The sequence below is a fragment of the Uloborus diversus genome, chromosome 1 (genome assembly GCF_026930045.1).
Source record: "Uloborus diversus isolate 005 chromosome 1, Udiv.v.3.1, whole genome shotgun sequence".
In the NCBI taxonomy this organism is placed as follows: domain Eukaryota; kingdom Metazoa; phylum Arthropoda; class Arachnida; order Araneae; family Uloboridae; genus Uloborus; species Uloborus diversus.
In genome coordinates, this window is record NC_072731.1 from 161,068,190 (window position 1) to 161,092,852 (window position 24,663).

Below are 24,663 nucleotides of genomic sequence, written 5' to 3' on the forward strand. Positions count from 1 at the left end.
CCTCGAGTTGAACCGAACCATTGCTTTGGTCATTCGTCTGGTCTGCGCTAATTCTATATTAGATACCAGTTTGTTTGGCACTTTTGGCTTCCTTAGAGGTTTTCCATCTCCAGCTCAGTCACTTTCCTAGGCCGGGCTGATGAGTGCTAATAAGTACAAAACTGCAGTCCTCGGCTGGAAATGAATGAGCTGGCGGTGTATTTCATGTACATAGGCGTTTGTTTAAAAACCTATAACTTTAAACTTAAAGGGGGCTAGGGGGGAAAGTTTAAGGGGGAGAACTTTCGGGAAAATACTCCCCTCTCTATGTTCTTACACCTGAGAAAAATTCAGCTTGTCCCTAATTTGTTCCGACATTTGGTCATTTTTGGCCTTTATTGACTGGGGTACGAAAGTTGCTCATATTTTTGCAAACATATTCTTAATTGAGGAAGTTTTCCAATTAAAACAACAATTTAAGAACATTTGATGACATAATACTTCAGCAAAGAAAGAGGGGGAGGGGGGGGGCATTTCTAGGGACAGACAAAGCAAAACTTTTTTAAGAAGTATTTAATTTTTCTGAAATTCAATCATCTGAAATGAAAAAGTAACAAACGATTTTTGTGAGAAAAACAATTTTTATGATAAAGCTGTTTTTATTTATTTATTATTATTATTAGTTTGAAATAAAGTTTTATATCAATAAAAAAAACATATGGACTTTTTTTACTACAAATTTGAGAATGCATAACATACTCAACACACAAATTTGAAAAGGAGAAAAAAAAAAAACACAGTATATACACATGCACAATACATAACATCCTTCAACACATTGGAAACTCATCCTTCAATATTTTCAAATCAAGCAGTATAAAAATATTTATCAGCTTCAAACAAGAGATGTCCTTACCGACAAATTAATTACAGAAGATGAGAGTATTTACATTCAATCTTTATTATTAAAATTATATTTTACAAAATTACTATCATAATTCATCTTATGACACATTTATAAATTAAATTGAAGTAACCAAATTTGTGAAATAAAAAATGGACACATGAAAAAAGGCACAATGTAAAACTATTTAAAAACAAAGGATACAAAACAGTATCAGCATTTTTTGTACAGCTTTCCTTCTCAGAAACTGTGGTTTTACACCTGTTGGGGGGAAGAAATTGGAAACTTACAATTTTAAAGAAAATGAACTTCTTGAAGCATTAATTTTTCACTAACATTGTAATCTTCTTAGTAAGTAAACTATATAACTGCCATTTGTCTCTTATTAGTTCTTATGCTGCAAAGTTCATTGGAAATTTTTCTTGTTTTACCACTTTCAAAATTGAACAAAAATAAACAAGACATTAACAAATTTCTTAGCCTAATTTCTTCAAGTTTTCAGCATCTTTACTTTCTTTTTTAATCTATTCTTTTTTTTCTTTCGTTAGAATTCTTGTAAGCTCCACTAGCTAAATTCAGGAACTTTTTTGTGACGACACTGTAAGTTTATTTTCTTATGGTGTAAGATCATCACTAATTTTCAATACAGCCTTCACTTATCATAAAAATCATTCATAATAACATATCTGGTGTACAAATAAGTTTTAAAGGATTTTCAAGAGATGGTGTCACTGGCATGAAACTGAAACAAACAATGTTGCAACTAACTTCATTTCGTAAACTCATCATTAAACTCACTCCTACAGAACGCTGCCCTCTCACTCTTAATGACAAACTGTGTAAAATACTTCCAATTACATTCCTTGTGTTAATGATTCACTGTAGGACCATTCCTACCCTGCTTCACATTTTTGGTTTTCAGGTTTCTTAATGGAAACCTTTACTTACATCTTTTAAATAAATTTCCGAGCATTTTGATCAAATTAAATTTTTTGAAGCCAAAGATTACTTCATTCTTTTCAAACAAAGAAGTAAAATGCAAAGCAATATACATCCTGGAGTCACAAAGCATCTTTTTTTTTACATGTAGGCAAAGCACAAGAGAACAGAATCACAATTTTAACAAATATTTAACATGTAGTGATTAAGAAGATTAGTAAAATATACCTTAAGGCAAGTCTCAGCAAAGAAACTAATTCTGTATCTGGAATATATTTAAAATAGTTTGATCCTTCCTTTGAGAACCTTTAAATAATAAATAAGTAAATAAAGTAATGCATTCCATGTTCCTTAAAGTATGCTATTTAATGGTATTTCAATTTAGAACAATATTTCAGTAAAGTACAAAAGTAAGGTTGACAATACTACAATTAAATGAAAATAAATAAATTAATAAACAAATAAATATGTTGTTATATATGGCTTTATTCAGAAAGATATTAATCCATTTAAAAGGCAGCCAAAAATAGGAAAATAATTACAATAAACAATTGAACATACAACAAAAGTAACAATTTAAAATCAAAAAGAAATCTGTAAATTAGAGGATTTCACAATTGTAGCAGAAATAAAGAGAAAGTCATTTCAGGGAGTCCCTGACAGATCGTGCAGACCAATAAAGCTTTCTAAGTAATTTTAGTTTTTGATCAGTTGGGTCAAGTTTCGAGCAGGAGGGGAGATGAGTAGCATTCATGTTGCCAGAACCGTAAATTAAACAGGTACTAGATGTTAAGATATCTATCTTGTGGAGGTTTGAATAAATATAAGAAACACAAAATTGTCTTGAAAGAAATCGAAATTTATAACACTTCAAAATATGAATTTAATAGGAGTTTGCTGCTTATAAAACCAAAATTACATTTAAAAAAAATCTTTAAACACTCACTTTTCCACTATAACTTTAAGCGATGGTTCACACTTGTCCATGCTTTCAGAATCTACTTCCATGCTTTCATTTAAGTGGTTTTCTGTTTCTTCATAAAGCACGCGTACCTATTAATGTAAAAATAAATAGAAAAAAGAAAGAGAGAGAGAGCTTCATTATTGAATTAATTCAAAATGAAAATTGCATATTTGACAAAATCAGATACATCAGATATCTATTCCATAGTTTCCAATTATAATTAGAAATCATAAATTATTCCTAGTTTTGGATAAAGATAGAAAATATTTATGCAAGGCATTGTTTTAACACATTAAAAGTATATGAAATGTCCCTGGAAACTAGATTATTGTATTCCTCTTGCAAGTAATTCCTCGATATTTATTCAGTGCAAATGACAATTTGGTATGTTTTTAAAATTTTGAATGTGTGTTTCAATATGAGCGTTTTTAGTAAGCATTGACATCCTTGGTGCAAGTCATGTTTAGTAATCCATGTCAAAATAATTATATCGGTAATTCTCCACATAGGGGAGTATTTTAGTCATAGACACTCGAAATAAATAATTTGCCACACTTTCTAGAGCTTTAGGCACGTTTGGTTCATTATTCTTCTTTATTTAAATGAAAAAATTATTCAGTTTTCAATTAAAAACACTATAAATGTTTAAAATGTCAATAACATGGCAGCTATGGCTTGTACAATGTCAACATTATAATCATATTTACAACTAAAAAAGGATCATTCTTTTTCTTTTTTTTGATTGAATTTAAAGACATAATTTACCCAATAAGTTCATTTTAAAAAAGGAAATTATAATACTTGAAAAAAAGAAAAAAGAATAAAAATTTATCCTCTCAGTTAACATATATACTTTAATAGCTGGTTATTATCTCTCTCTCACATTTCATTTTTACAAACAAACAGTTAAAAAAAAAACAATAAATTAGGCACCAGGCGACTATTTTAGATCCATGAAGATCATCAGAAGCATCAGCAGCATTTTGAAACAGAAGTCAAACATCTGTACCTCAAAACCTGGCTAACATAAATCCCACTATCCCTACTTTGGCAGAGAGTAAAAAAAATCTGCCTTGTGTATACAAAGGATGGGACTTGTGCTCCTATAACACTAGTAAATAATTATAATGGATATCGTTTTAGTTGTTTTGTTTATATAGAATTATCTTGTTATGGCTCAACACAGAATAAGATCCCACATACCATGCAGCAACAATCTTAAAATCGCCATTTTTGCTTACATTAGTCTGGCCTTGAGGTACAGATATTATGCAATGACATCAATTCTATGTCAAGAGAATTGATAATAACTTTCATAATAAATTTTTAGTTAAAACTTTTTATTTTGTTGATTTACAGGAAACTTTGGTGTTACTAGCATGGATTTTTACCATGTTTTTATGAATTCAGTTAGGTGTATATATGTTAGGGCAAAATCTTGTGACTAGATACTGACTTCAAATTTTGCACATGTTTCAGAATTGAATGACAATGCTATAAAATGAGTTTTTCTTTTTTAATTCCAAATTTTTGAAATTTAATTTTAAAGCCCATAAAAAACTCTACCCCAGATATTTGCTTGAACAATGTGTGATGGTTAGAATGATTGGAATAATTGTTTTTAAAAAAATCTAAAGAAAGTTAAATTTAAAGGCTGTACTTCATCCAATACCATTTATTACATTGAATAACTCTCATCAGCAATGAATTTTCAATGCAACAAAAGAAGCGCGACTTATTTTAAGTTAAATTATTGTTTTCATTTTATTTGGTGCTGTTAAGTCTCAGTTGGCGAGCCTGGCACAGTTAGTACTTAACCTGATAGGTACCAAACCATGCCCATGCTCAAAAATTTTTGCAGAAAATTAGAATCACAACACAAGGAGATAATTGAGAAAAAGCAATTTGAAAATTTTTTTAAATGCTATACTATATCATGGTACAGCAGGGGCAGCAAATAGAGGGGTCTAGAGCGGGCGGTCGCATCCCCAAATTTTTTGAGCAGAATGATATAAAATGGATGAAATTATTTATATGTAATTCGGAAATCAATGTATCATTTAAAAAAATCTCGCTGGTTCTCAGTAACTATTTGATGAAACTCGACACATTCCCAGACTAGAAAGTGTTTTTCGTTATTTGGATGATGACTTAGAAATTTATGAACTATTTTCCGCCCTTTTTAGAACATAAAAAAAATGATAGAGAACCATGTTGATTTTAACTAAAGAAAACATTTCCTGATAAAGGCTAAATATTTCATACTTGTGTGCCCAGTGTAACATATGTTCAATATGAGATTCTTGTGTAAAGTGGTGTGGCTGCATGGTTTTCACAAGAAAATTCCTTGATATTTCACATTCACTTTCACACTCATTTTTTAAGTGTATATTTATTTAAGGAGCGTTCATTGCTTTCTTCTACTAGAAACATGCTTCAGCTGCTCAATGCGTTATATGCTTTCATAGAAACCTCTTAAAAATGCATGTGATTATTGAATAAACAAAAAACATATCAACAAATACCATTTATGGGGCTCTATAATTATGCAATCTCGGAGTGACACAAGATGGTCTTCAAGAGTTAAAACCATAAAAAAAATTCTGTATAACTTCAAAGCAGTGATTTGAAGACTGCAAGAATTATTGCAAAACAATTCTTTCAATGGTGAAAAAGCTCATGCCCTTCAGCATGTATGACTTCATTTGAATTTTTGTTCAATTTGTTTGCATTGAGGAAAGTTTTTGAAAAATGCTTTACTCTATCAAAACATCTTCAAACCGCTATGCTTAATTTTTGAACTATTCAAGCCACAGTTCAATCTACAATTGATCTGTGCATCATACTACCATAATTCAATTTACAATTGAAACTGAAAATAGATTTTACACAAATGTATATTTCAATCAATCGTGAAACTTTTCAAAATAATTTTTCCTCCGAACCAAATTTAAGAAGGCGGGGGGGGGGGGGGGGGGATTAATATATAATAAAAATATTATAAAAATTTATAATATTTTTTAATATTTTGTATGAAGTAGTAGATTCAGTTTCAATTGAAATAAGCACAAGATTTGATGATAATTATTTTTCTGTATATTTGGCTCTATATTATCTGGATTGGATTTTGAAAACATAAAATAAAATGTTTCAATTACAAGTAAAATTTTTAGCATGAGGCAAGAAAAATTACAAGCAATATACTGACGGACCAGTTCTCACATCCAGAGATTGCACTTTCGTCCTTGTTATGAACTCATCAGTCTGGAATAGTGAATAACAGAGCTGGAGGCAGATGATATCTCATTGAAGTTGAGGAGACTAGATTATTCAATGAGGAAAAATTAAGCCCCTCACAATTTTTGAATTTGCCTGGGTGATTTTGAAAAGCAAGAAATAAAAAGTGTTTTCATGCATAACTAAGTTACTTCAATTTTTTTTTTAACTATTCCAATCAGCTCAGCAAGTAGAGAAAGATTTTTTTTTATGTCTCAGGAGGTTAGAGAATTATTTTCGAAGCACAATGGGTAAAAAAACTTTTCTATTTAGCTCTACTGGCAAAACGGCATGACACTGGGCACTGATAGATTAGTAACACAATTCCCTGCTCTTCCGAATTCCAAAAATCATGCATTAAAACTTTTCCAAAAGATATAAAAAGCTTAGTATCGAGATTTTTTGTATGATAACTTATTAGAAAATGAATCAAAATTTTAATTGTTTTTAAACACTAATTTTTATTTATATTAAACCGATTTCATGACCACTTCCTGTTAGCTTATGAGTGTTTGGTACCCCACTGTGGTAATTCATGTTTAAGAAACTCAACTCCCCAAATGAAATGCTGAAATGCCACCCCTGCGGTACGGATTAGTATACTTTCAATGAGAATACTAGAACGGTGTTTTGGCAAATTTCCCAACTGTCGGCCATTTTTTTTAACACAAAGACTAAAAGTAAATGTATTTCTGCCTAAGCTGAAACCATTAGACATAATTTCTGATCAAAGCGATTAGATCCTTGATGTGTGTTGAATGTAAAATGTTCAACAGACAATACAAAAAAGCGGAAAATAATTATTGAAACAAAAAATGCTTCAAGCTTTGTTTTTAAATGAACAAAATTTTTGTTTCATGTTTTTAAATGAACAAAAGAGTAAAAAGGAATCCTCCAAAGTCTCATGTAGATTTAAAGCCTCAAACAGATTCAGAACTTCTTATAGATTGTCTGGAAAATTTGTGATTGTAAATTTTCAATAGCTATTAAAATACATGGGGTGCTGCATAACTGTAAGAAATGTAAAGAGTAGCTATCAATTAGAAAACTTACCCATCAATTTATATGATTTGTAAAGCAATAAAACTATTAGCTAAATTATAAATGAATCAATTATCTGTGGCTTGCAAGCCAAAGTTTTTTCTTTTAAATCTTACATGTATTTGTACAAGGGTATTATACATACCCTTGACTGAAATTCAATGTATGACTAAACCAAATTTTGTACGAAGTTCTTTAAAACCTCCTGTCATGAAACAGGTTGAGTGGTCAATTATTGTCTCATATGATAGCTGATACACTAAAAGTATATTTCCTTGGAAATGCAACTGAAAAAATACATTTAAATTAAAAGTGACTGAAAGACTTGATAACAAAAAGACTAACCTTCCCTTTATTATTCCAAGAACATTCTAAAGTTTTAGATGAATCGTGTGCACACACTCCTAGAACAGACGCTAAAGTTGCTTTTTCAAGGTGCAATGGAAGAGAAATTAGGTCTTCATTCAGTAACAGTGATGTAGATGAGTCAACCATTGCCATTTTTTAAATAAATAGATTATCAAATGAAACTAGAAGAAATTGCAGACGTTTTAAAATTAAAATAAGATATAAACAAAATTATCAACAATTAAAAAAAAAAAAAAAAAAAAAAACAGGTGACTGACATTGTCACATTTTAAAATCTTTTTTTTTTTTTTTGTACCATTTGTTCACTTTATGCACTTGTTGATCAAGTAAATTTTAATTCCAAAGAAAGAACAAATTTACTATTTTCAAGATTTAATTCATACTACTCCATGTTTTTGGCACATGTATACAAACAATATGTAGTTTTAAAATGCACATACAAACCTTCATACAAAATAGCTATTTTTGCAGACATGCTTCTTTGACAATCAGCCCTTGAATAATTTTCTTTTTGTATTTTTCATAACCATGTACTTTCTAAGTTTGCTCTGAGTGATGAATTAATTTGGAACAATGACATTTCTTCTACTATGTTTTTCTAACTAATGTTAACTCAAAATTCACAATAAATTTTGAGGTAAAATGCATGTACTCTCCAAAATCTCTGACTTACATAAACCAGGGCTGTGGAGTCAGAGTCAAAGAGTCGGACTGATTTTGGGATGTCGGAGTCAGAGTCGTTAGAAAGCATGCCGACTCCAACTCCAGGCTTCTTTTTTTCTTTCATATTCACTGATTCTCCTTGCATTTTTTAAAAACTGACTATCAATTGAAATGTTAAGCAACAAAACATGTATAAAAAGCTACTAATGAGAAAATAACTGCCATTATGGCAATCAGCTAGCTTGAGTGCTTACCGAATTTTTTGTAGCCGTCCCTCAGTTTGCTTGCTTTTTTACTTAACTAATAGCAACTGTCAGCAAACGGTTTTGTTGCCTAACATTTTCAAGTAATCACTTTCAAATAAAAATAGAAATATAGTGTTTCGTTTGATCTCAGTTATAAAATAGTAAAAGGAACGTAACAATTTAGTAAGTCAAGGGCCGTAGCTGAGGTGGAAACTTTTGAGGGTGATCGGCAAATTCAAATAAGGTCTGGTGCGTCCAAAAGATCTGATGAAAAAATCTGGTTTTTTTTCTTTATTAAGACCATTTCTATAAGCTTGGTTTTCACTAAAAAGTATGAAACAAAATAAGTGTAAATAATTTCTTGATTACAACTAGATTACTGATCCAATCCCAAATCCCTCAGGATATTTAGCGGAAATGATCCGGCGGGATCCCTATCACGCATTTTTTTTCCCATTCAAGTGTTTTCCAGCTTTTGCCGCTCATAAAACGATTATTTTCACAAGCATCATCTGAAGTTTGAATTTTCTTCCTCGTATATCTACAGAAGAGCAAGTAAAACTGTTTGTCTCATATGACCAACAATGAATTTACCATTTCAGAACACAATAAAAATAAAGAATATTTTGCTGAGAATGAATTGGTATTCTCGTTCGAGGTTTCAATTTTCACACGTTCAGCAATTGAGAAAATGCGTAAAACTTATAAGCATTTGCAAAAACCATCACTAAAATTTAATATCCAGTAAAGTACGCTTAAAAATGTGTATTAAAAAGAGAAAGTGTATTACATACTCTTAAACCCGCTGAGTAGCCTGAATGCAGTGTTGGAGCACTTCTGTAAGCTTTAGTAATGCACTCAAAACCTAAAAGTTGCAAAAAGTGCACTCCAAAGAAGAAGAATGAAAAATATGACATTATTCATGTATTCTGCACGACTTTAAAAGGGATGACAGAAACTTGTACGAAACATGGGATGATTCTCATGGTAGTGCAGTAAGGTAAGCTCTGCTCATGTTTTTGAATTCCTCTTCAAAGTGAGAGGTAAAATTAGTGAAGTTATCCAAACACTTTTACTGAAACAGCGACTTGGTGAAATGGTGAAATCAAGCAATATTCACCCTTTGCTGTAATGAATCAAATTCACTGATACACTGAACAACGTTATTGAAGCAACAAAGGTATTATCAATACAAATTAAATTGGATACAGCAAAACTCATATCCAACAGACATCATTTTTACCTGAAATATACATTTCTTGAGCAAATACATAGGCGTCGCGACCCTGGGGGGGGGGGGGGGGGGTCCGAGGGGTCCGGAACCCCTGAATAATTGACAGTTGGACCTCCACAAAAGTTGAAATTTGTTAAGATAAAATCCATTATTTTAGGGATCTTATTACTGTTTTAATTCCAAAAAGGATGATAATGCACAGTTACACAACACGTAAATTATGATGTGAAATGCAGTTATGAAGTGTTTAATTATTATGTAATTAAAACAAAATGAACTTCACTAGCATAAAAGGAAAGAAACTGTTCACAATAAAAACTTAGAAGCAAAGAATCGCTGCTGAACCGCTACTAATTATAATCAGAAGTCTAAACTACTTCTAAAGCAGTTCCGTTATCTCGAATTCTTATGGAGAGGGGGCAAAGGGAATATATGCTCAATGTAAATTATACCAAAAAAAAATCAAGAACCACGCCTTCTTATATGTAAATACATTATTTTCTCAAAACAAGGAGGCCCCAAATGACGGGTCTGCTCACAAGAGAAGGATTAGCCATGAAGACATGGCAATGGTGAAGGAAACCTCATGCAGCTAATGAGGGTTTGCAGAGAAGAAATGCACAAAACCCAAGCCTTTAGCAGATGCTTCAAAGAGAGAGAATGTACTCAACTGAATATTCAAAATGAGATTGTACAAATGCTAAGGTTATATCGTATTGAGAAGATCAATGGAAATTACTTTTTATTTTATCCGTGATTTGTGATGGAAGGACAGACATTTCAGGTTTATATATACATTATGTCGAGGTTAGGAAAGACGCTTTAGATCCCCAAGAAAATTTTCTGGTTTTACACAAAACTCCTGCAGCAGCAGAAGACCTCCTCTAATAGATCACTGTTATGTCCCCTCTCCCGCATTTTTTAAAAGTCGTCCCTCCAATTTCATTTTAATGATAAAAACAAGAAAAACTTTTGCATTCTTAAAAATGAAGAAGAGATGATAAATAAGCAAATACAATATAAGTGAAGAAAAAGAATCTTTTTTATTTTCTTTTCCTAAATGCAATCTTAAAATATTATTGAGGAACATCCAGATTCTATATTAATATATAACCTTACATGGGCAATCAAACGAACTTTTAAATAGAAAAAAAAAAGCTGAAATACAAAGAGAGTGATTTAAAATATTGTAATGAATAATCACAACAGAAGTTCTAGGTGTAAGAAAAAATGTAAGTATAAAAAAAAAAAAGTAAATGCAAGTAAGAATGAATGTAAGAAAAAAAAAGTAAAACAAAACTTTATTAAGATATTCAAGAGGCACATGATATCAAAAAAAGAGCGGAAACATAGAGCTAAAGTATCAGTGTAAAGTATTACACTAGTCCAAAATGTTAAAAGGATTTTTACTAAAGCCGCAAACCTATTTCAAACAAATAAACTATTCGGCTAGAAATTGAAAATTTCTGCTCTCAAGCCTTAATCCTGCCCCCCCTATTTCTCAAGACTTATCCCTCTTCATCAGAAGTAGCCTAAAATAGTGTTTTTGAAATTTTGAGTTGGAAAGCATCAAGGGGGAGTACCTAAATCCCAAGGGCGCCCATATGCAAAATTGTAAGGGGGGGGGGGGGCTCAGATAGTTTCCCCATGGAAACTGATTTTAGTGCAGATTAGAGTTATTAAAATTTGATGTTTTTAATAACTTATTCATTAACGGCTGGAGAAGAAATGTTTTTACATATTTTTCAAAGAAAAAAGTAATGAAAGCAAATAAGTTCTAATTTCTAGGGGGGAGGGGCTTGAGCCTCCACTTGCTCCCTCCACTATATGGGCACCCTTGCTAAATCCCGTTCTTTCCCCAATGCTAGCAATGAATGCCTGCTACTATGTACTTTAAATTTCAATGTCGAAAAACTTCCAGGAGAGCTCCCCCTACAATAATCCAGGAAAAGCACCCTCTTCTCACTATCAAAGATCGTCTTTACTTTCGTTTTCAGGATAAAGGATTTTATTTTCAAGGTTTCAACTTTGAAAATATTCCAGAGATCCCCTGAACCTTCTCTAACAGCACCAAAGAAGGTGTAAAGCATTTGTGTTTAGGCCCCCACTTTCAAAAAATTTTGGGGAAGAAGCCTTTGAACTCCTTTTCCCAACACCATTGAAAGTCATCAAAATTCAATTTTTTTGGAGTTTCAGTATCAAAAAATTGTTTGTTCCCAAACATGGCCTACAATCGTGTTTTTAAAACTTCAATTTTGAGAAAATTCCGGCGAGGGCCCCCGAATCTCTCGTATCCCAAACATCACCAAAAATTGTCTAAAACTGCGTTTATAGAACAATAATTTCGAAAAATTTCCAAGGGTAATTGCTCCGGACCCCTCATTTCTGAGTCAATGTTATGCTTCAGTTGGTTGACTTCGCCCAAAATATACAAAAAACGATAGAATCATGTTGTCTTGCGTAAAATGCTTCATTAAAATATCTTAGAAAATATTCGCAACAGGAAAAAAAAATCCATTTCAGAAGGTGATGAAGTTAATGCGGATCTTTTTCTAACTGTCCAAAATTAATATATTTAATTTTAGTAAAACCAATAGCAGTGGAGCCACAGCACGTGTTTTCATCAAGCGTATTACTTTTAGAGTAAAAATCCTTTACCATCCCATACGAGTGGCATACTTTTGCTTACCAAACAATGATTGAGAAAAAAGGACCTGACTTTGTAGTACTTTACAATTGCTGTATGGAATTCAAGAAGACTACTAATTCAAGTCATAAAAGCAGTCCATCATAAAAAATACAACTTTTTCTCTTTATCATAAAAATTTAATTTTTTGAAGAATAAATTGGGATTGGCACTTTACAATCCCGAAATCCTGCGGGGCTGAATTTGGCACGGGATTGGAAACCCTAATTACAACACTCAATAATTGCAGTTCATCTTAAAATCTTCATATTAAGGTTAATTCTAAAGCAGCCAATAATATTTAAATTAAAAATTTAGCGAAGAAGAAATATAGGCATAGTAAAAGCTATATGCGTACAAATTTGTATATTGCGGCATTTTGTGTAAAATTAGCTCCTGACATATATGTGCCCTATTTTTGTTGAAATTTTATTGATAAAATACAATTTAAAATATATTCATGAAAATTTTCAGAATTAAAGTATTTATATTTTTTATAAACTCTGAAATTAACTTTGGGTGTCGCCTACCAGATGGGTGTCACGCGGGCCAAACCATCCCCTCTCAAGAACTTGGACTTTGAAAAAAAGCTTTTTTTCTCTCAAGTTACAGCTTTCAAAAATTGAAAGCACACAATTTGATCAATATCTATCTGTTAAACATTAAAGGGGGAGGGGGGAGCAAATTACAGCTAATCCTTTTCAATTTTTTTAAAGGGATATTTAAGTCATCTCACTTTTAAACTCATAACTATTGGAAAATTTGATTTTTAAATGGAATTTCTAACGTTGTATGAGTCTTGGGTTTACAATAAAAAACAAAATGCGAAATTTTCATAAAAAATAATTAATATTTCAATTTCTGTTTAGAGGTTTTCCCCCTTCGCCTGAAAGAAGAGAGGGAATTGAAAAAATACAATTAAAAAAAATAAAAAAAATTGGGAGTAGGAGTCGGGTGTTTCAAAATCCAGGAGTCGAAGTCGCCCATTTTCCATTCCCATTTTAAAATTGATTCATATTTTACGATTAATCTAATCCAAATTCATCATGCAGCAGGGCTAGAAAAATCTTTAAAATTTTACATGCCCTGCCAGACATGTTTGTCTACAGAATACATGCCTGAATAAAATTTTTACGTGCCCAGTTTTTTTAATTGTATAGAAATGTTTGAATTTGCCGCATATAGTATTAATCAAAAAATTAATTTAGCAGCTTTATATATGAGTGAAGAATTATTTCAATATAAAATATAAAAAATAAATAAATAGCACATAATAAGTCATTAAAATTACCAATACAACATTAAAAAATTATAATTACATGCCGAGTAAAAAATTCATGTCCAATCTGAATTTTTATATGCCCCGGGCATGTAAAAAATTCATACCCAATCGCAATTTTTACATGTCCCGGACATGTCGTGCAGTATAATTCTCGAGCCCTGTCATGCGGACTATTTTGGGGTTTTTTTAATCTGCGTCGCAGACTGCTGAAAGAAATTTTGTGCACTGGGGTGCCAAATAGATTTTGGTATTGAAAAAGGTAACTTAACTCTTCACTAGTTTTACATTTCCTAACTAGACATAATTTTCAAATCATGTATCTGTTTATAACTGAAATTTAATGGGGGGAAAATGTGAAAATTAAACCAAAAAAAAGGTCAGAGGCAAATTTTAAAACAATTGCATATGAGTAAGAAATAGTGTAAAAACACTTTCTTCCAAAATGTGACGGTATAAGTAGTAAACATTTACTCAAGTTAGAGATCAATCTAGTCTACTATCAATCAAGGTCGGCAAAGTTTTGGAAATTATAATAAAAACCATGGTTTTTAACTTTGTCCAAAACGCTTGCGTCTGAAACTGGCAAAAGTTATGTTTTTACTTTGGTACCTATTGTTGCACTTTTCTCTTTGTAACACTATTAACTCTTGCATAAAATAGTTTTTACAGAATAAAGTTATTTTCAACTTTTCTCAATAAAATACTTTTTTAATGAACACTTTAAAGACAAATTTTATCAAATAATCCTACATATTATAAATATTCAAATGCATTAGAAAAATTGCAGCAAAATGGAATACACAAATTAGATCTCTTTAGCATATTTTTAGTTTCAGACACTTGTGGACAGTTAAAATAACCTATATTGTTCAAATCCAGTTTTGGATATCCCCCCCCCCCCCAAAAAAAAAACCCCAACTTTCTTCGCACTTCAGAGCTGGGCCGGATTTGGAAGTATGGAGGCCCCGGGGCAACGAAGGAGTGGAAGCCCCTAATCAGTGTTCATAAAGATCATCATATTTTCGAAAATATCCGATACTTTGATATATTATAGGGGTTTCACCAACTTAAAGGGCTAAATCCTTTCTTTGGTTAAAAAAATGCTCCCATGCAATCAATAGAAAATTATAACAGATTTTTAATGATGAATTCAGAATTCTTTAAAAAATGTCAAAAAAAAAAAAAAAAACGGGGGAAGCAGGAGAAAATTAATGCCTTCAATAGCCATTTTCGTTAAAAAATTTCCATTCAAGTCATTTCGTCAAATAATTTTTAAATATTTGAGCTCAGGAAGCGAGAAGTTGTAAGGATGTCCTGCAAAGCAAACCATTTTTCAAATTTTTTTTACTTACTTTATTTTTCTTTAACTCATGGGTACAAATTACAAATTAAATGAAGAAAAAAATATATATATTGCCACTAAAATGCTCGATCAAATAAAAAATTGATAGTAAATGGATACTTGCAATCAGGGCTTTCTGATATATCGATAATATTATTTTTGTGCAAGCATTCTTTGTAGAAATACAAAAAAAAAAAAAAAAAAAAATGCCTGGGAGAAAAAAACGTAACATTTGCTGACTGGTGAAAGTTAGGATATTTGTAAAAATTTTATTGTGGGGGTCCCTTTGTTGTGGAGGCCCTAGGGCAGTAGCCCTGCTTGCCCTCCCTTAAATCCGTCCCTGCTTCAGAGTCCCTTGTACCAACCACGATTTTAATTGGTTAAACCTGTTGGAAGGGGTGGCTGATTTTTGATCCATACCAGAAGTCGAGCAATCCCTGGTCCAACAACCTCGGAAATATTTGATTCACTTGGACGACTTTGTGACCACAACATATTTAACATGCCCCAGTCATCGTTAAGGATCTTCGATTGGCTGGCATGGAACCCGGAGCCCTTCAACTACAAGTCCGACTCCTTACTGATCAAGTCAACATGGCCTCAAAGCTCCCAACACTGCCTAACTACATTGCGTAATATATTTTTGTTATCCCACCCCAAAAAAAATATTCTTATGAATTAATTAAAATGTATAGGGGAAGTGAGATCTAATAACACAACTCATATAAAATTTATTACTTAATTCACATTCATATAATATCGTTACGATTCCAGCCACTTCAAGAAAATCTTTAGTGACGACACAGTTCTAGAGAAAACACAAGAGATTTATTTGCAACTATGTACAAGAAATATCCGTAGCAACTGCTAAATTAACCATAGCAATTATGCAAATATCAATTAACACTAAACTCAACAGTCGCACACGTTTTCACATCACAATATGCAAGAACACAGGGCAAGCACATAATACACACTTCCAGCAAAATGCTGGAAACAAGACTTCACAGTTAGAAAACAAACTGAGCCCCCATTCACAAGACACCCCGGCGCGAAGAAATAGGGTCAGGTGCGGTAAAATGGGTATAAAATAGCCTACTTTTGGATTTTGACTCAGCTATTTTTGTCAAAATATTTTGTTTCTATTTTTTTTTTTTTTTTTTTGTTTTATGTAATACATTACATATGTTGAGAGTAGAATTAAATGATTTTCACACATAATTTGATACAAATTCATTTTTGAGAGGAGTGTTTATGATTATATGTTTTCTATACCCATTTTACCCCACGCAGGTGAAAATGGGTAGCCTGTGGGATAAAAGGAAGTGGTTAAAATGCCTTCTCGCCAAGCACCAAATTTGAACTGAAGGTTTGTAACTTGGCGTGATTTCGGTCGAAGGTTCGAAATTATGTATGTTTGCTGTATGAAACGAAGAACGAAGCACGTTGTTGCATTCTGGGCATGTGTATATGAAAATGTACATTATGTAGTGGTAAATATTAGTGTTTTTATGTAATTAAATTGAATGAATGTGTCTATGTGCAAAAGGCAAAAGATTTCTTCTTTTCTGTTCTTCTGGAGGAAGCAAAACAGAATATTCTAAGAAGTTGGAAGTTTATTTGTATAGCAGTAAGTGGTTTTCTTTACTTATGCATTATGAAAAGTGTTATTCAGGGTTTACTTGCTTATGAATTATGAAAATACTGAATCAGTTCATGAAATTCTGTTTGCTTAATTTACATCTGTTTCTTTTTCTTCTGTTTTGCTAAATGTCTTAGTAATAATGCTAAATGAACTCGAGAAACATGCAACCCTTACACGTTAATTGAATCCATATTGGGTCATGCCACTAAAACTCATGCAGATTGTCAGAACCATGCACTGAAATTAATCTGCGAAGGACTCTCACGAATTTCATCAAATTGCACTCTGAATCGGTGAAAGATACCATTTGTACTGTGATGTTAATGCCATTCTGTTTATTCCATTTGGAATATTTACTTTCATCGTCACAAAAAGATGAGGAATTTGAGAAAGCTGTGAGAAAAACATCCAACATGATACATAAAATGTAAATATTCTATGAGTTGGAAGTTTAGGATTGCCACACTTTTTTTAGCATCTTTGATATTGTGGATTTGAGAAGCCAGAGTCATTTTTATCGATTTCTGCTTGTTGATTCTGTGTGCATTCAAATGCTTGTATGCTTAGAATTATTTGTAAAAAGTATTCTATATGAGTAAACAGTTTGAAAAGAGAACTGCCACGAAATATTCATTGACTGCTAAATATGGATTGAGAGATGATTTGGAAATCATAACTTGATACGTAAAATTGACATTGATTAACCACAAAGAACGTATAAACATGCCTTTAGGAACACCCGATAGGACTATTAAAAAAAAGAAGATTCACAACTTGACGCTGCACAAGTCTTAAATTCAAAAACTTAAACCTTACAAGTGACTGATAATGTCTCATGCTACAGATATACAAGCACAGAGATAAAGACGTTATTACAAAACTCATAGAAATGGATTCGGGAACTCAAAATGCAGGCTTGGTAACATACACGTTTGCGTACATAAATACATGCACAGAATTTTCTTTTCTTTTTTTTCGAAATTTGTTTAAAGGTAATTAAAAGAGAAATTTATTCTGAAATTTTAGTGATAATATTTATTAATACCATGCTTCCTCTTTACATAAGGAAGTAAAAGTGCTCCTTACGACTTCAAAAAGTCTGAAATTTTGATCTGAAAATATTTCTGGATAATCCAAGTTTTCAGTAATCCGAGGTAGCGTTAGCCCCAATTACCTCGGATTTTCGAGACTACTGTATTTATAGTTTTTTGGCATGATTATCTGTGTGCACGAATGTTTGCTTGCTTCCTAATAAAATGGATATGTATATAATTTCGATACAAATATGTATTTCATACAACTAAATGACAACATTTTTTCTTTTCCCGATTGTTTTAGGACCGTGCTTCGCAATCACTTGCTGTTGGTGCAATTTCTCAGAAGAAGACTTGAAGAAATGCTGTTTCTTCTGCATGTGTTAATACCGAATGGTTTCATGACAGTAAGATTTGGTGTGTTGTATTTCATCAATTCTTCTGTTGTGGCTTTTCAGTGGACACATAGTAGTTATGTAGAGCAGCTTCTTTTATTTGGTTTGATATTATATTTTCACTTACCTCTGCATTAGATGACATTCCTTCTATAAGCACTTCGTAAGTATATTAAAGTAGTATAGTTGACTCGGTAACTCAAAACTCAGGGACCTTGAACGAGAGTTTGATTTTTTTGTAGTTCTTCTAATTTACAACAAATGTATGTATTAAGCTGTCCATTGTTTCTTGCAAAAGAGTCTCTCTGTATGCAGGTTTACTTTCTTGCTTACTTATAAAATGTATGTGCACATTATTTCAATACAAATATGTATTTTAAACAACTAGTGACTGCATTTTTTCTTTTCTTGATGTTTGTTTTAGGACTGTGCTGTTGGTGCAATTTCTCAGAAAAAGACTTGAAGAAATGCTGTTTCTTCTGCATGTGTTATACAGAATGGTTCCATGACAGTGAGATTTGGTGTGTTGTACTCCATCAATTCTTCTGTTGTGGCTTTTCAGTGGACACATATTAGTTGTTTAGAGCTGCTTCTTTTGTTTGGTTTGGTGTTTTATTTTCTCTTACCACTACATTAGATAAACTTGCTTTTGTATGCATATTCACAAGTGTCACCAGTCTATTCTTGATAATCCAAAAATAGAGACCTTGAACGAAAATTTGAACTACCTAGAGTTTACATGAAATACACCGCCAGCTCAGTCATTTCCAGCCGAGGACTCGCTCGTCTGGTCTGCGCTAATTCTATATTAGCTACCAGTTTGTTTGGTACTCTGGACTTCCTTAAGGTGTTTTTCATCTCCAACTCAGTCACTTTCCTATGCCGGGCTGATGAGTGCTAATAAGCACGAAACTGCAATCCTTGGCTGGAAATGACTGAGCTGGCGGTGTATTTCATGTATTTCTGCTTTGGCTATAGGGCGGTAATTTACTGAATATATCTAGAGTTCGTTTTATTTGTAGCTCTAATTCAAAGATATGTAAATATTATTAAGCTATATATTATTTTTTGCAAGACAACCTCTTTGTTTGCAAAGATATTTGTTTGCTTACTAATAAAATGTATTTTTGCATAATTTTGATAAAAATACATATTTCATGTGCAACTAATTTCTGTATTTTCTCTTTTTCTGATGTCCGTTTTAGGATTGATTAGGTGCGATTTTGTGGAAGAAGCCTTGAAGAATTGTTGTTTCTTTTTGCATGTTTTAATACCGAATTGTTATACAACAGAGAGATTTGATGTGTTGCACTCCATCAATTCCTATGCTGTAGCTTTTCAGTGGACATACTTATTACTTTGTTTAGTATTGCTTCTTTTGTTGATTTGTTGTTTTGTATTACCTTTTACTACTAATTAGATGAACTTCCTTTTATTTTTTATGTACACATGTTGACTTTCTCAATATGTGAGCTTCTGCCATTGGCAAGTTGGTGAAACTCGTCTTATAATTTACCTATGGTTTTCAATTTTCATTTATAAGTTATCAACAATGAAAGAGTAAAAAAAAAAAAAAAACAGTTAATATAATACTTGTTTACAATTCAATAAAATGTATAACAATAATAATAGCATCAAGAATTTTGAAGAAATGTTTATTTTTCCTTAAAAATGTTTAGCTTTGTGCAAACATTATTGTATTACTTGTGTTTTTAATAGTACCTAATAGGGCCATATTTTGTTAATAAACGTATAGTATTTTAAATGAAATCTTTGTTGTTTTCAATGGTAATTTTTGTGTGCTGGGACAGCAATTGCAAATAGGCAGATAAATAATGATAAACTAAAAATGTATTCGCACAATTTTACTTCGTTTCAAAGTATCATATTATTTTACATAATACATATTCCCTGAAATTTCAGAATATGCTTTTATTTGAATTGTCTATGACACACAATTAGGAATAAATTGTCCTTGGTGTGTGTGATAATGCTGTCTATTTTGTGCTTGTAGCCTCCTATATGCCTCTAAATTTTTTGCATTGGTAGAATTTTTATTCTTTACTTTCATTTTATCCCTTATGGGTTGTCTACAAATGATGTCATGCTTTGAGAGAAAAAATGAACTTTAATTCTGAATATTTGACAAGGGGAAAGGAGGGGGGTAGCATACAAGAAGAGTCCTCGCATATCATGGTTTGAAATAAAGGTATTTTTGTAATGTAGTATGACACTGGAAATACTTGGGTGCGCTTATTACCAGTAAGAATGAGTTTAAAGTTGAAATTGGAAATCGAATTTTGATGGCAAATAGATGCTACTTTGGCTTAAAGAGCCAATTAAATTCTAAGCTTCTTTCCATTAATACAAAAATAAACCTATACAAAACCCTTATAAGACCGATCATTTTATACAATAGTGAGACATGGGCAATTAATAAAACAGAGGAAAATAGACTTCTCATTTTTGAACAGTCTTGAGCAAATTGAAATGTACAGTCTTGCGCAAAGAAGAGACCGAGGGGACGTGATTCAGCTGTTTAAATTTATTAAAACGAAAGATGTTACGGGGCTAAAGTTTAGCACTGAAAACAGGACAAGGAGTCATTGTTTTAAGTTATTTAAATCTCAGGCTAACATGGATATTAGGAAAAATTATTATTTTAGCAGGGTAGTGGAACCTTGGAACAGCTTACCGGAAGAGGTGGTAAAGAGCAAAGGAGTAGACAGTTTTAAGAGGGCCATTGATCTTCACTGGGGATTGTAAATTGACTAGGACCAGTCTAGCTGGGCCCAGAGCCTGTTGCTGGTCGTCACTTTTGTATTTGTATTTGAAAGACAGATCCTTCGGTCAATTTTCGGAGCAGTAAAGGAAAATGATGCTTGGAGAAGTTTATATAACTTTGAAGTATACCATAAATACAGACAACCCAACATCAGAGTAATTAAAGCCAACAGAATCAGATGGCTGGGGCACGTCTTTAGGCGTGCAGATCTGGACCCGGTTAAAAAACTAACTTTTTCGAAGATTGAGGGTACAAGGAGAAGGGGAAGACCAGCAACAAGGTGGCTGGATAGTGTTTAGAAGGACCTAGAAATTTTGGGAGTGAACAGGTGGAGAAACCTGGCAATGTGTCGTACCGCTTGGAGGAAGCAGACGGAGTAAGCATTGGCCTGCACTAGGCTGTTGTGCTGATAAAGAAGAAGTATGAACTGGAGAGGGGACCAAATATGTTGAGAAAAAAAAAGTGACATCATTTATGGACAGCCTTTTGTATTTATGTAGCATATCTGGAGTTAAGAAATTGAATTAAGTAACTAAAACTGAAACTATGATCCTGCACCCAATAAATGCTTTGTTAGAGTTTATAACCTAATTTTTACTTTTTCTAAGTTGCAATAAAAAAGTATGCAAGTATATACTAAAAATTAACCAAGTTAAAAATAAAAGCTAAATAAGAATTTAAAACAAAATTTAGATTTTAATGTATTGTGAAAGCATAACTTAGTTAATACAATCAAGGTATTGCTTAATCAAAATTAAGGAAGAATGGCAAACTTCCAATTAAAAATTACACAGAAATAAAAAAAAATATTTGTTACTTCCGAAAAACATTATTTAAACTATTCAGTTTCACCCTACATGTTCTCAACATTAAAACACTTTTTAGAAGACAAAATATTCTTAACTGCTTTAGCAATGTTAAGTAGAACATTTCAACAAATATTAAATAGCAGTGGTCTTGAAAGTATTAATTATAAATTCATTCTTATTAACATTTAACAAATTAGTATTCAACAAATTCTTATGGTTATTAAGGATTTAACAATGTTCTCATTGCCAAATAAACAACCCTTTTTATTTTGTTACCTATTATTCAAAATTTAATAAAAATAACTGAATAACATTACCTAATTCATCAAACAGACAGTTTTATCAAATACTTAAAATAATTACTTTCTGGTGAAACTGCCCTTCGAAAAGGGATTGTAATTACAAAACAATAGTGTTGGCCCATCGGATGAAAAACTTTTATTTTTTAAATTTAACTATTCATATTTCTTGAAGGAATGTCATTGCAATTTGTGCAAATCATAACAATGTTACTCACAATTTTTTGGAAGATAATTAAAGGGCTATTATTGCATTCAATAAAATCATGCTTACATTATATAAGATGAAAAAAAAGGAGGGGGGGGGGTTCTCAAACCATAGAAGCATTGAAACGTTATTTTGCAGAGAGGATTGATCTTTGTACCATGGACATTATTTTGTTTTCAACTAACACCAGGCCCGGACTGGCTCCTTCTGAGGTGGTCGGCTAGGTACTTGAAAGGGGCCCCCCTGAGGGTGGGGTAAAGGGGCCCTCTACCAGAAAATGTTTGAAAATTATGTGCTCAAAAACAAGCTTTTTACTTTTTTCTTTTGTCCTGGAAGTATCAAAACTGTAGTTACATTTTAATGTAAAATTTAATGTGTCTTGAGCTTTTTGTTTAACTTTACTCTTTGTCAAACCGAAAATCCTCATTTTTTTTTTCCGCAACATCTATTAAAGACTTGTTTGATAATATATTTGTTCTGAACTGAAATTTTTTCCTTTGATTGACCTTGTAGAGGGGGAGGGGGGGATAAGGACTCTGATGTAGGGACAAACCCAACTGCAGGGGGTCTGGGGTTTCTCCCACGGGAAAAATTTCGAAAATTGGATATAAAATTCTACATTTTTAGACCTTACAGGGGAAGAGGGACTTAGTCTCTGAGAGGGGATTAAATTTCTTCAATTATAAGGTCAGGGGGTTCAAAGATTCTCCAGAGGAATTTTCCGAAAATGAAGTTGTAAATATTCAATTGCATGTCACGTTTTGTTACGAAAGGGGATCTGGTTCCCTTCTCTCCCTAGAATTTTTTTCGACATTAAAGCCCGAAATACGTAATTAGGCCATCTTTGACAAATTTAAGAAAAGGAATGGTGTCGTGGGAGCTTTGGCCGCTAGACGGCGCCCCGCTCTGTGTTGATGTATGCTAAGGCTATCTGAGTGCGTGGCTATTCTGTTGTTCTGTTTTCGCGCTTCCGCGTACTTGTCTGTTGCTGTAACTCCGTCCAGTAATAAAAACATCTATGTGCTTACATCATTAGTCTTCAATGAAATACGAAACACCCTCGCCTTCAAACCGCTCGACATGGTGTCAGGAGTCTATTCAAGTAAAAGAAAATAAGTTTTTGTTTCTATAATAGAAGACATCGAATGTAAGTACTAGTTTTGTTTTCGATTGCATCACAATGGAAGTAAATTCCAACAATAGTATTCCAATCAGAGCTCCGTCACCATTTAATTTCCAAAATTCGGCTGAATGGCCCGAATGGATTCAAGAGTTTGAGGACTTTCGGTATGCATCGGGACTTAGTGAAAAATCTGAGATCTCTCAAGTTCGCATGCTGTTGTATACAATGGGGCGGGAAGCTCGTAAAATACTTGCATCGTTCAACCTCCCAGTTGGTGATCAAGATAAATATACAACCGTAAAAGAAAAATTTGATTCTCATTTCGTAATTCGATATAATGAGGTATATGAAAGTGCTAAATTTAATTTACGGTATCAATATGAGAACGAAACTGTTGATCAATTTGCAACTGCTTTATATTCTTTGGCAGCTCATTACAACTTTGGTAATTCGAAAACGAGATTAATCAGAGATTGTTTTGTGGTTGGATTAGATGATAAAAGTTTATCCGAAACCTTGCAATTAGATGCAAATCTAACTCTTGAGGTCGCCATAGAAAAAGCGCGCCAAAAAGAAACTGTGAAAGCTCAACAACATGATCTCGCTCAATTGAATGTTAAGTCATCTAATATTGATTTTGTAAAGAAACAGCAATATGTAAATAATAAGCAATGGGTAAATAAATCGAAATGAAATAAATTTGAAAATTCTAAACAGAAAGTTGAAAACAAAACTTGTGGCTATTGTGGCGGTTCTTCACACGCTAGGAAAATGTGCCCAGCTAGTAATTCTATCTGCCATTCGTGCAATAAGAAAGGACATTTTTCAAAAGTTTGCCGGAAAAAGCTAAATAATTATAAAGCCCGTCCAAAAATTGATTCTGTTGCCGAATGTGACAGAACAGAACATGCGGAATATTCAGTTGGGGGTATAATTAGTAAAAATCGAAATTCTCTCCATGTTCAGATATTATATGATGACTATTCAGTAAAGTTTAAAGTAGATTCTGGTGCAGAAGTTTCAATTGTAGGTCCAGAAACACCAGGGATTCCAAAAACGCTAAGTAAAGCCCATGAAATCTTGAAAGGGCCTGATGGCTCACGACTAAAAGTTCTAGGGAAATTTTGTGCAAACTTAAAGTTCGAAAACGAAGATTCTGAACAAACACTTTTTGTAGTTGATTCAGTTTCTGAGCCCTTGTTGGGTTGGCCTGCTATAGAAGCTTTAGGCATTATCAAGATAGCCAGTTCAGTAGGAAAGTCTTGCAACGAAAAGGAACCTTATAAATCAAAATTTCCGGAATTGTTCAGCGGACTGGGTAAAATGAAGGAAACTTATCATATAGTTTTAGATTCAGATGCTACTCTATCTAGTGTTAATGTTGCCCGCAGAGTACCATTGCCTTTAAGAAAACAAGTGAAACTCGAACTCGATAGGCTCG

General features: G+C 32.6%; 1 protein-coding gene across 1 annotated transcript in view; it reads right to left on the reverse strand.

The window, feature by feature from the left end:
* The window catches only part of LOC129222550 (uncharacterized), a 59,970-nt gene that overhangs the window by 16,331 nt on the left and 18,976 nt on the right, over positions 1–24,663 (reverse strand). Inside the window, exons 2-5 of the mRNA XM_054857064.1 lie at positions 7,449–7,633; positions 2,769–2,875; positions 2,051–2,128; positions 1,088–1,144 (exon numbers count right to left, since the gene is read on the reverse strand). Of these exons, the coding sequence (XP_054713039.1) occupies positions 1,088–1,144; positions 2,051–2,128; positions 2,769–2,875; positions 7,449–7,604 (398 nt within the window). The 5' untranslated portion in view covers positions 7,605–7,633. The remainder of the gene's footprint in view (positions 1–1,087; positions 1,145–2,050; positions 2,129–2,768; positions 2,876–7,448; positions 7,634–24,663) is intronic.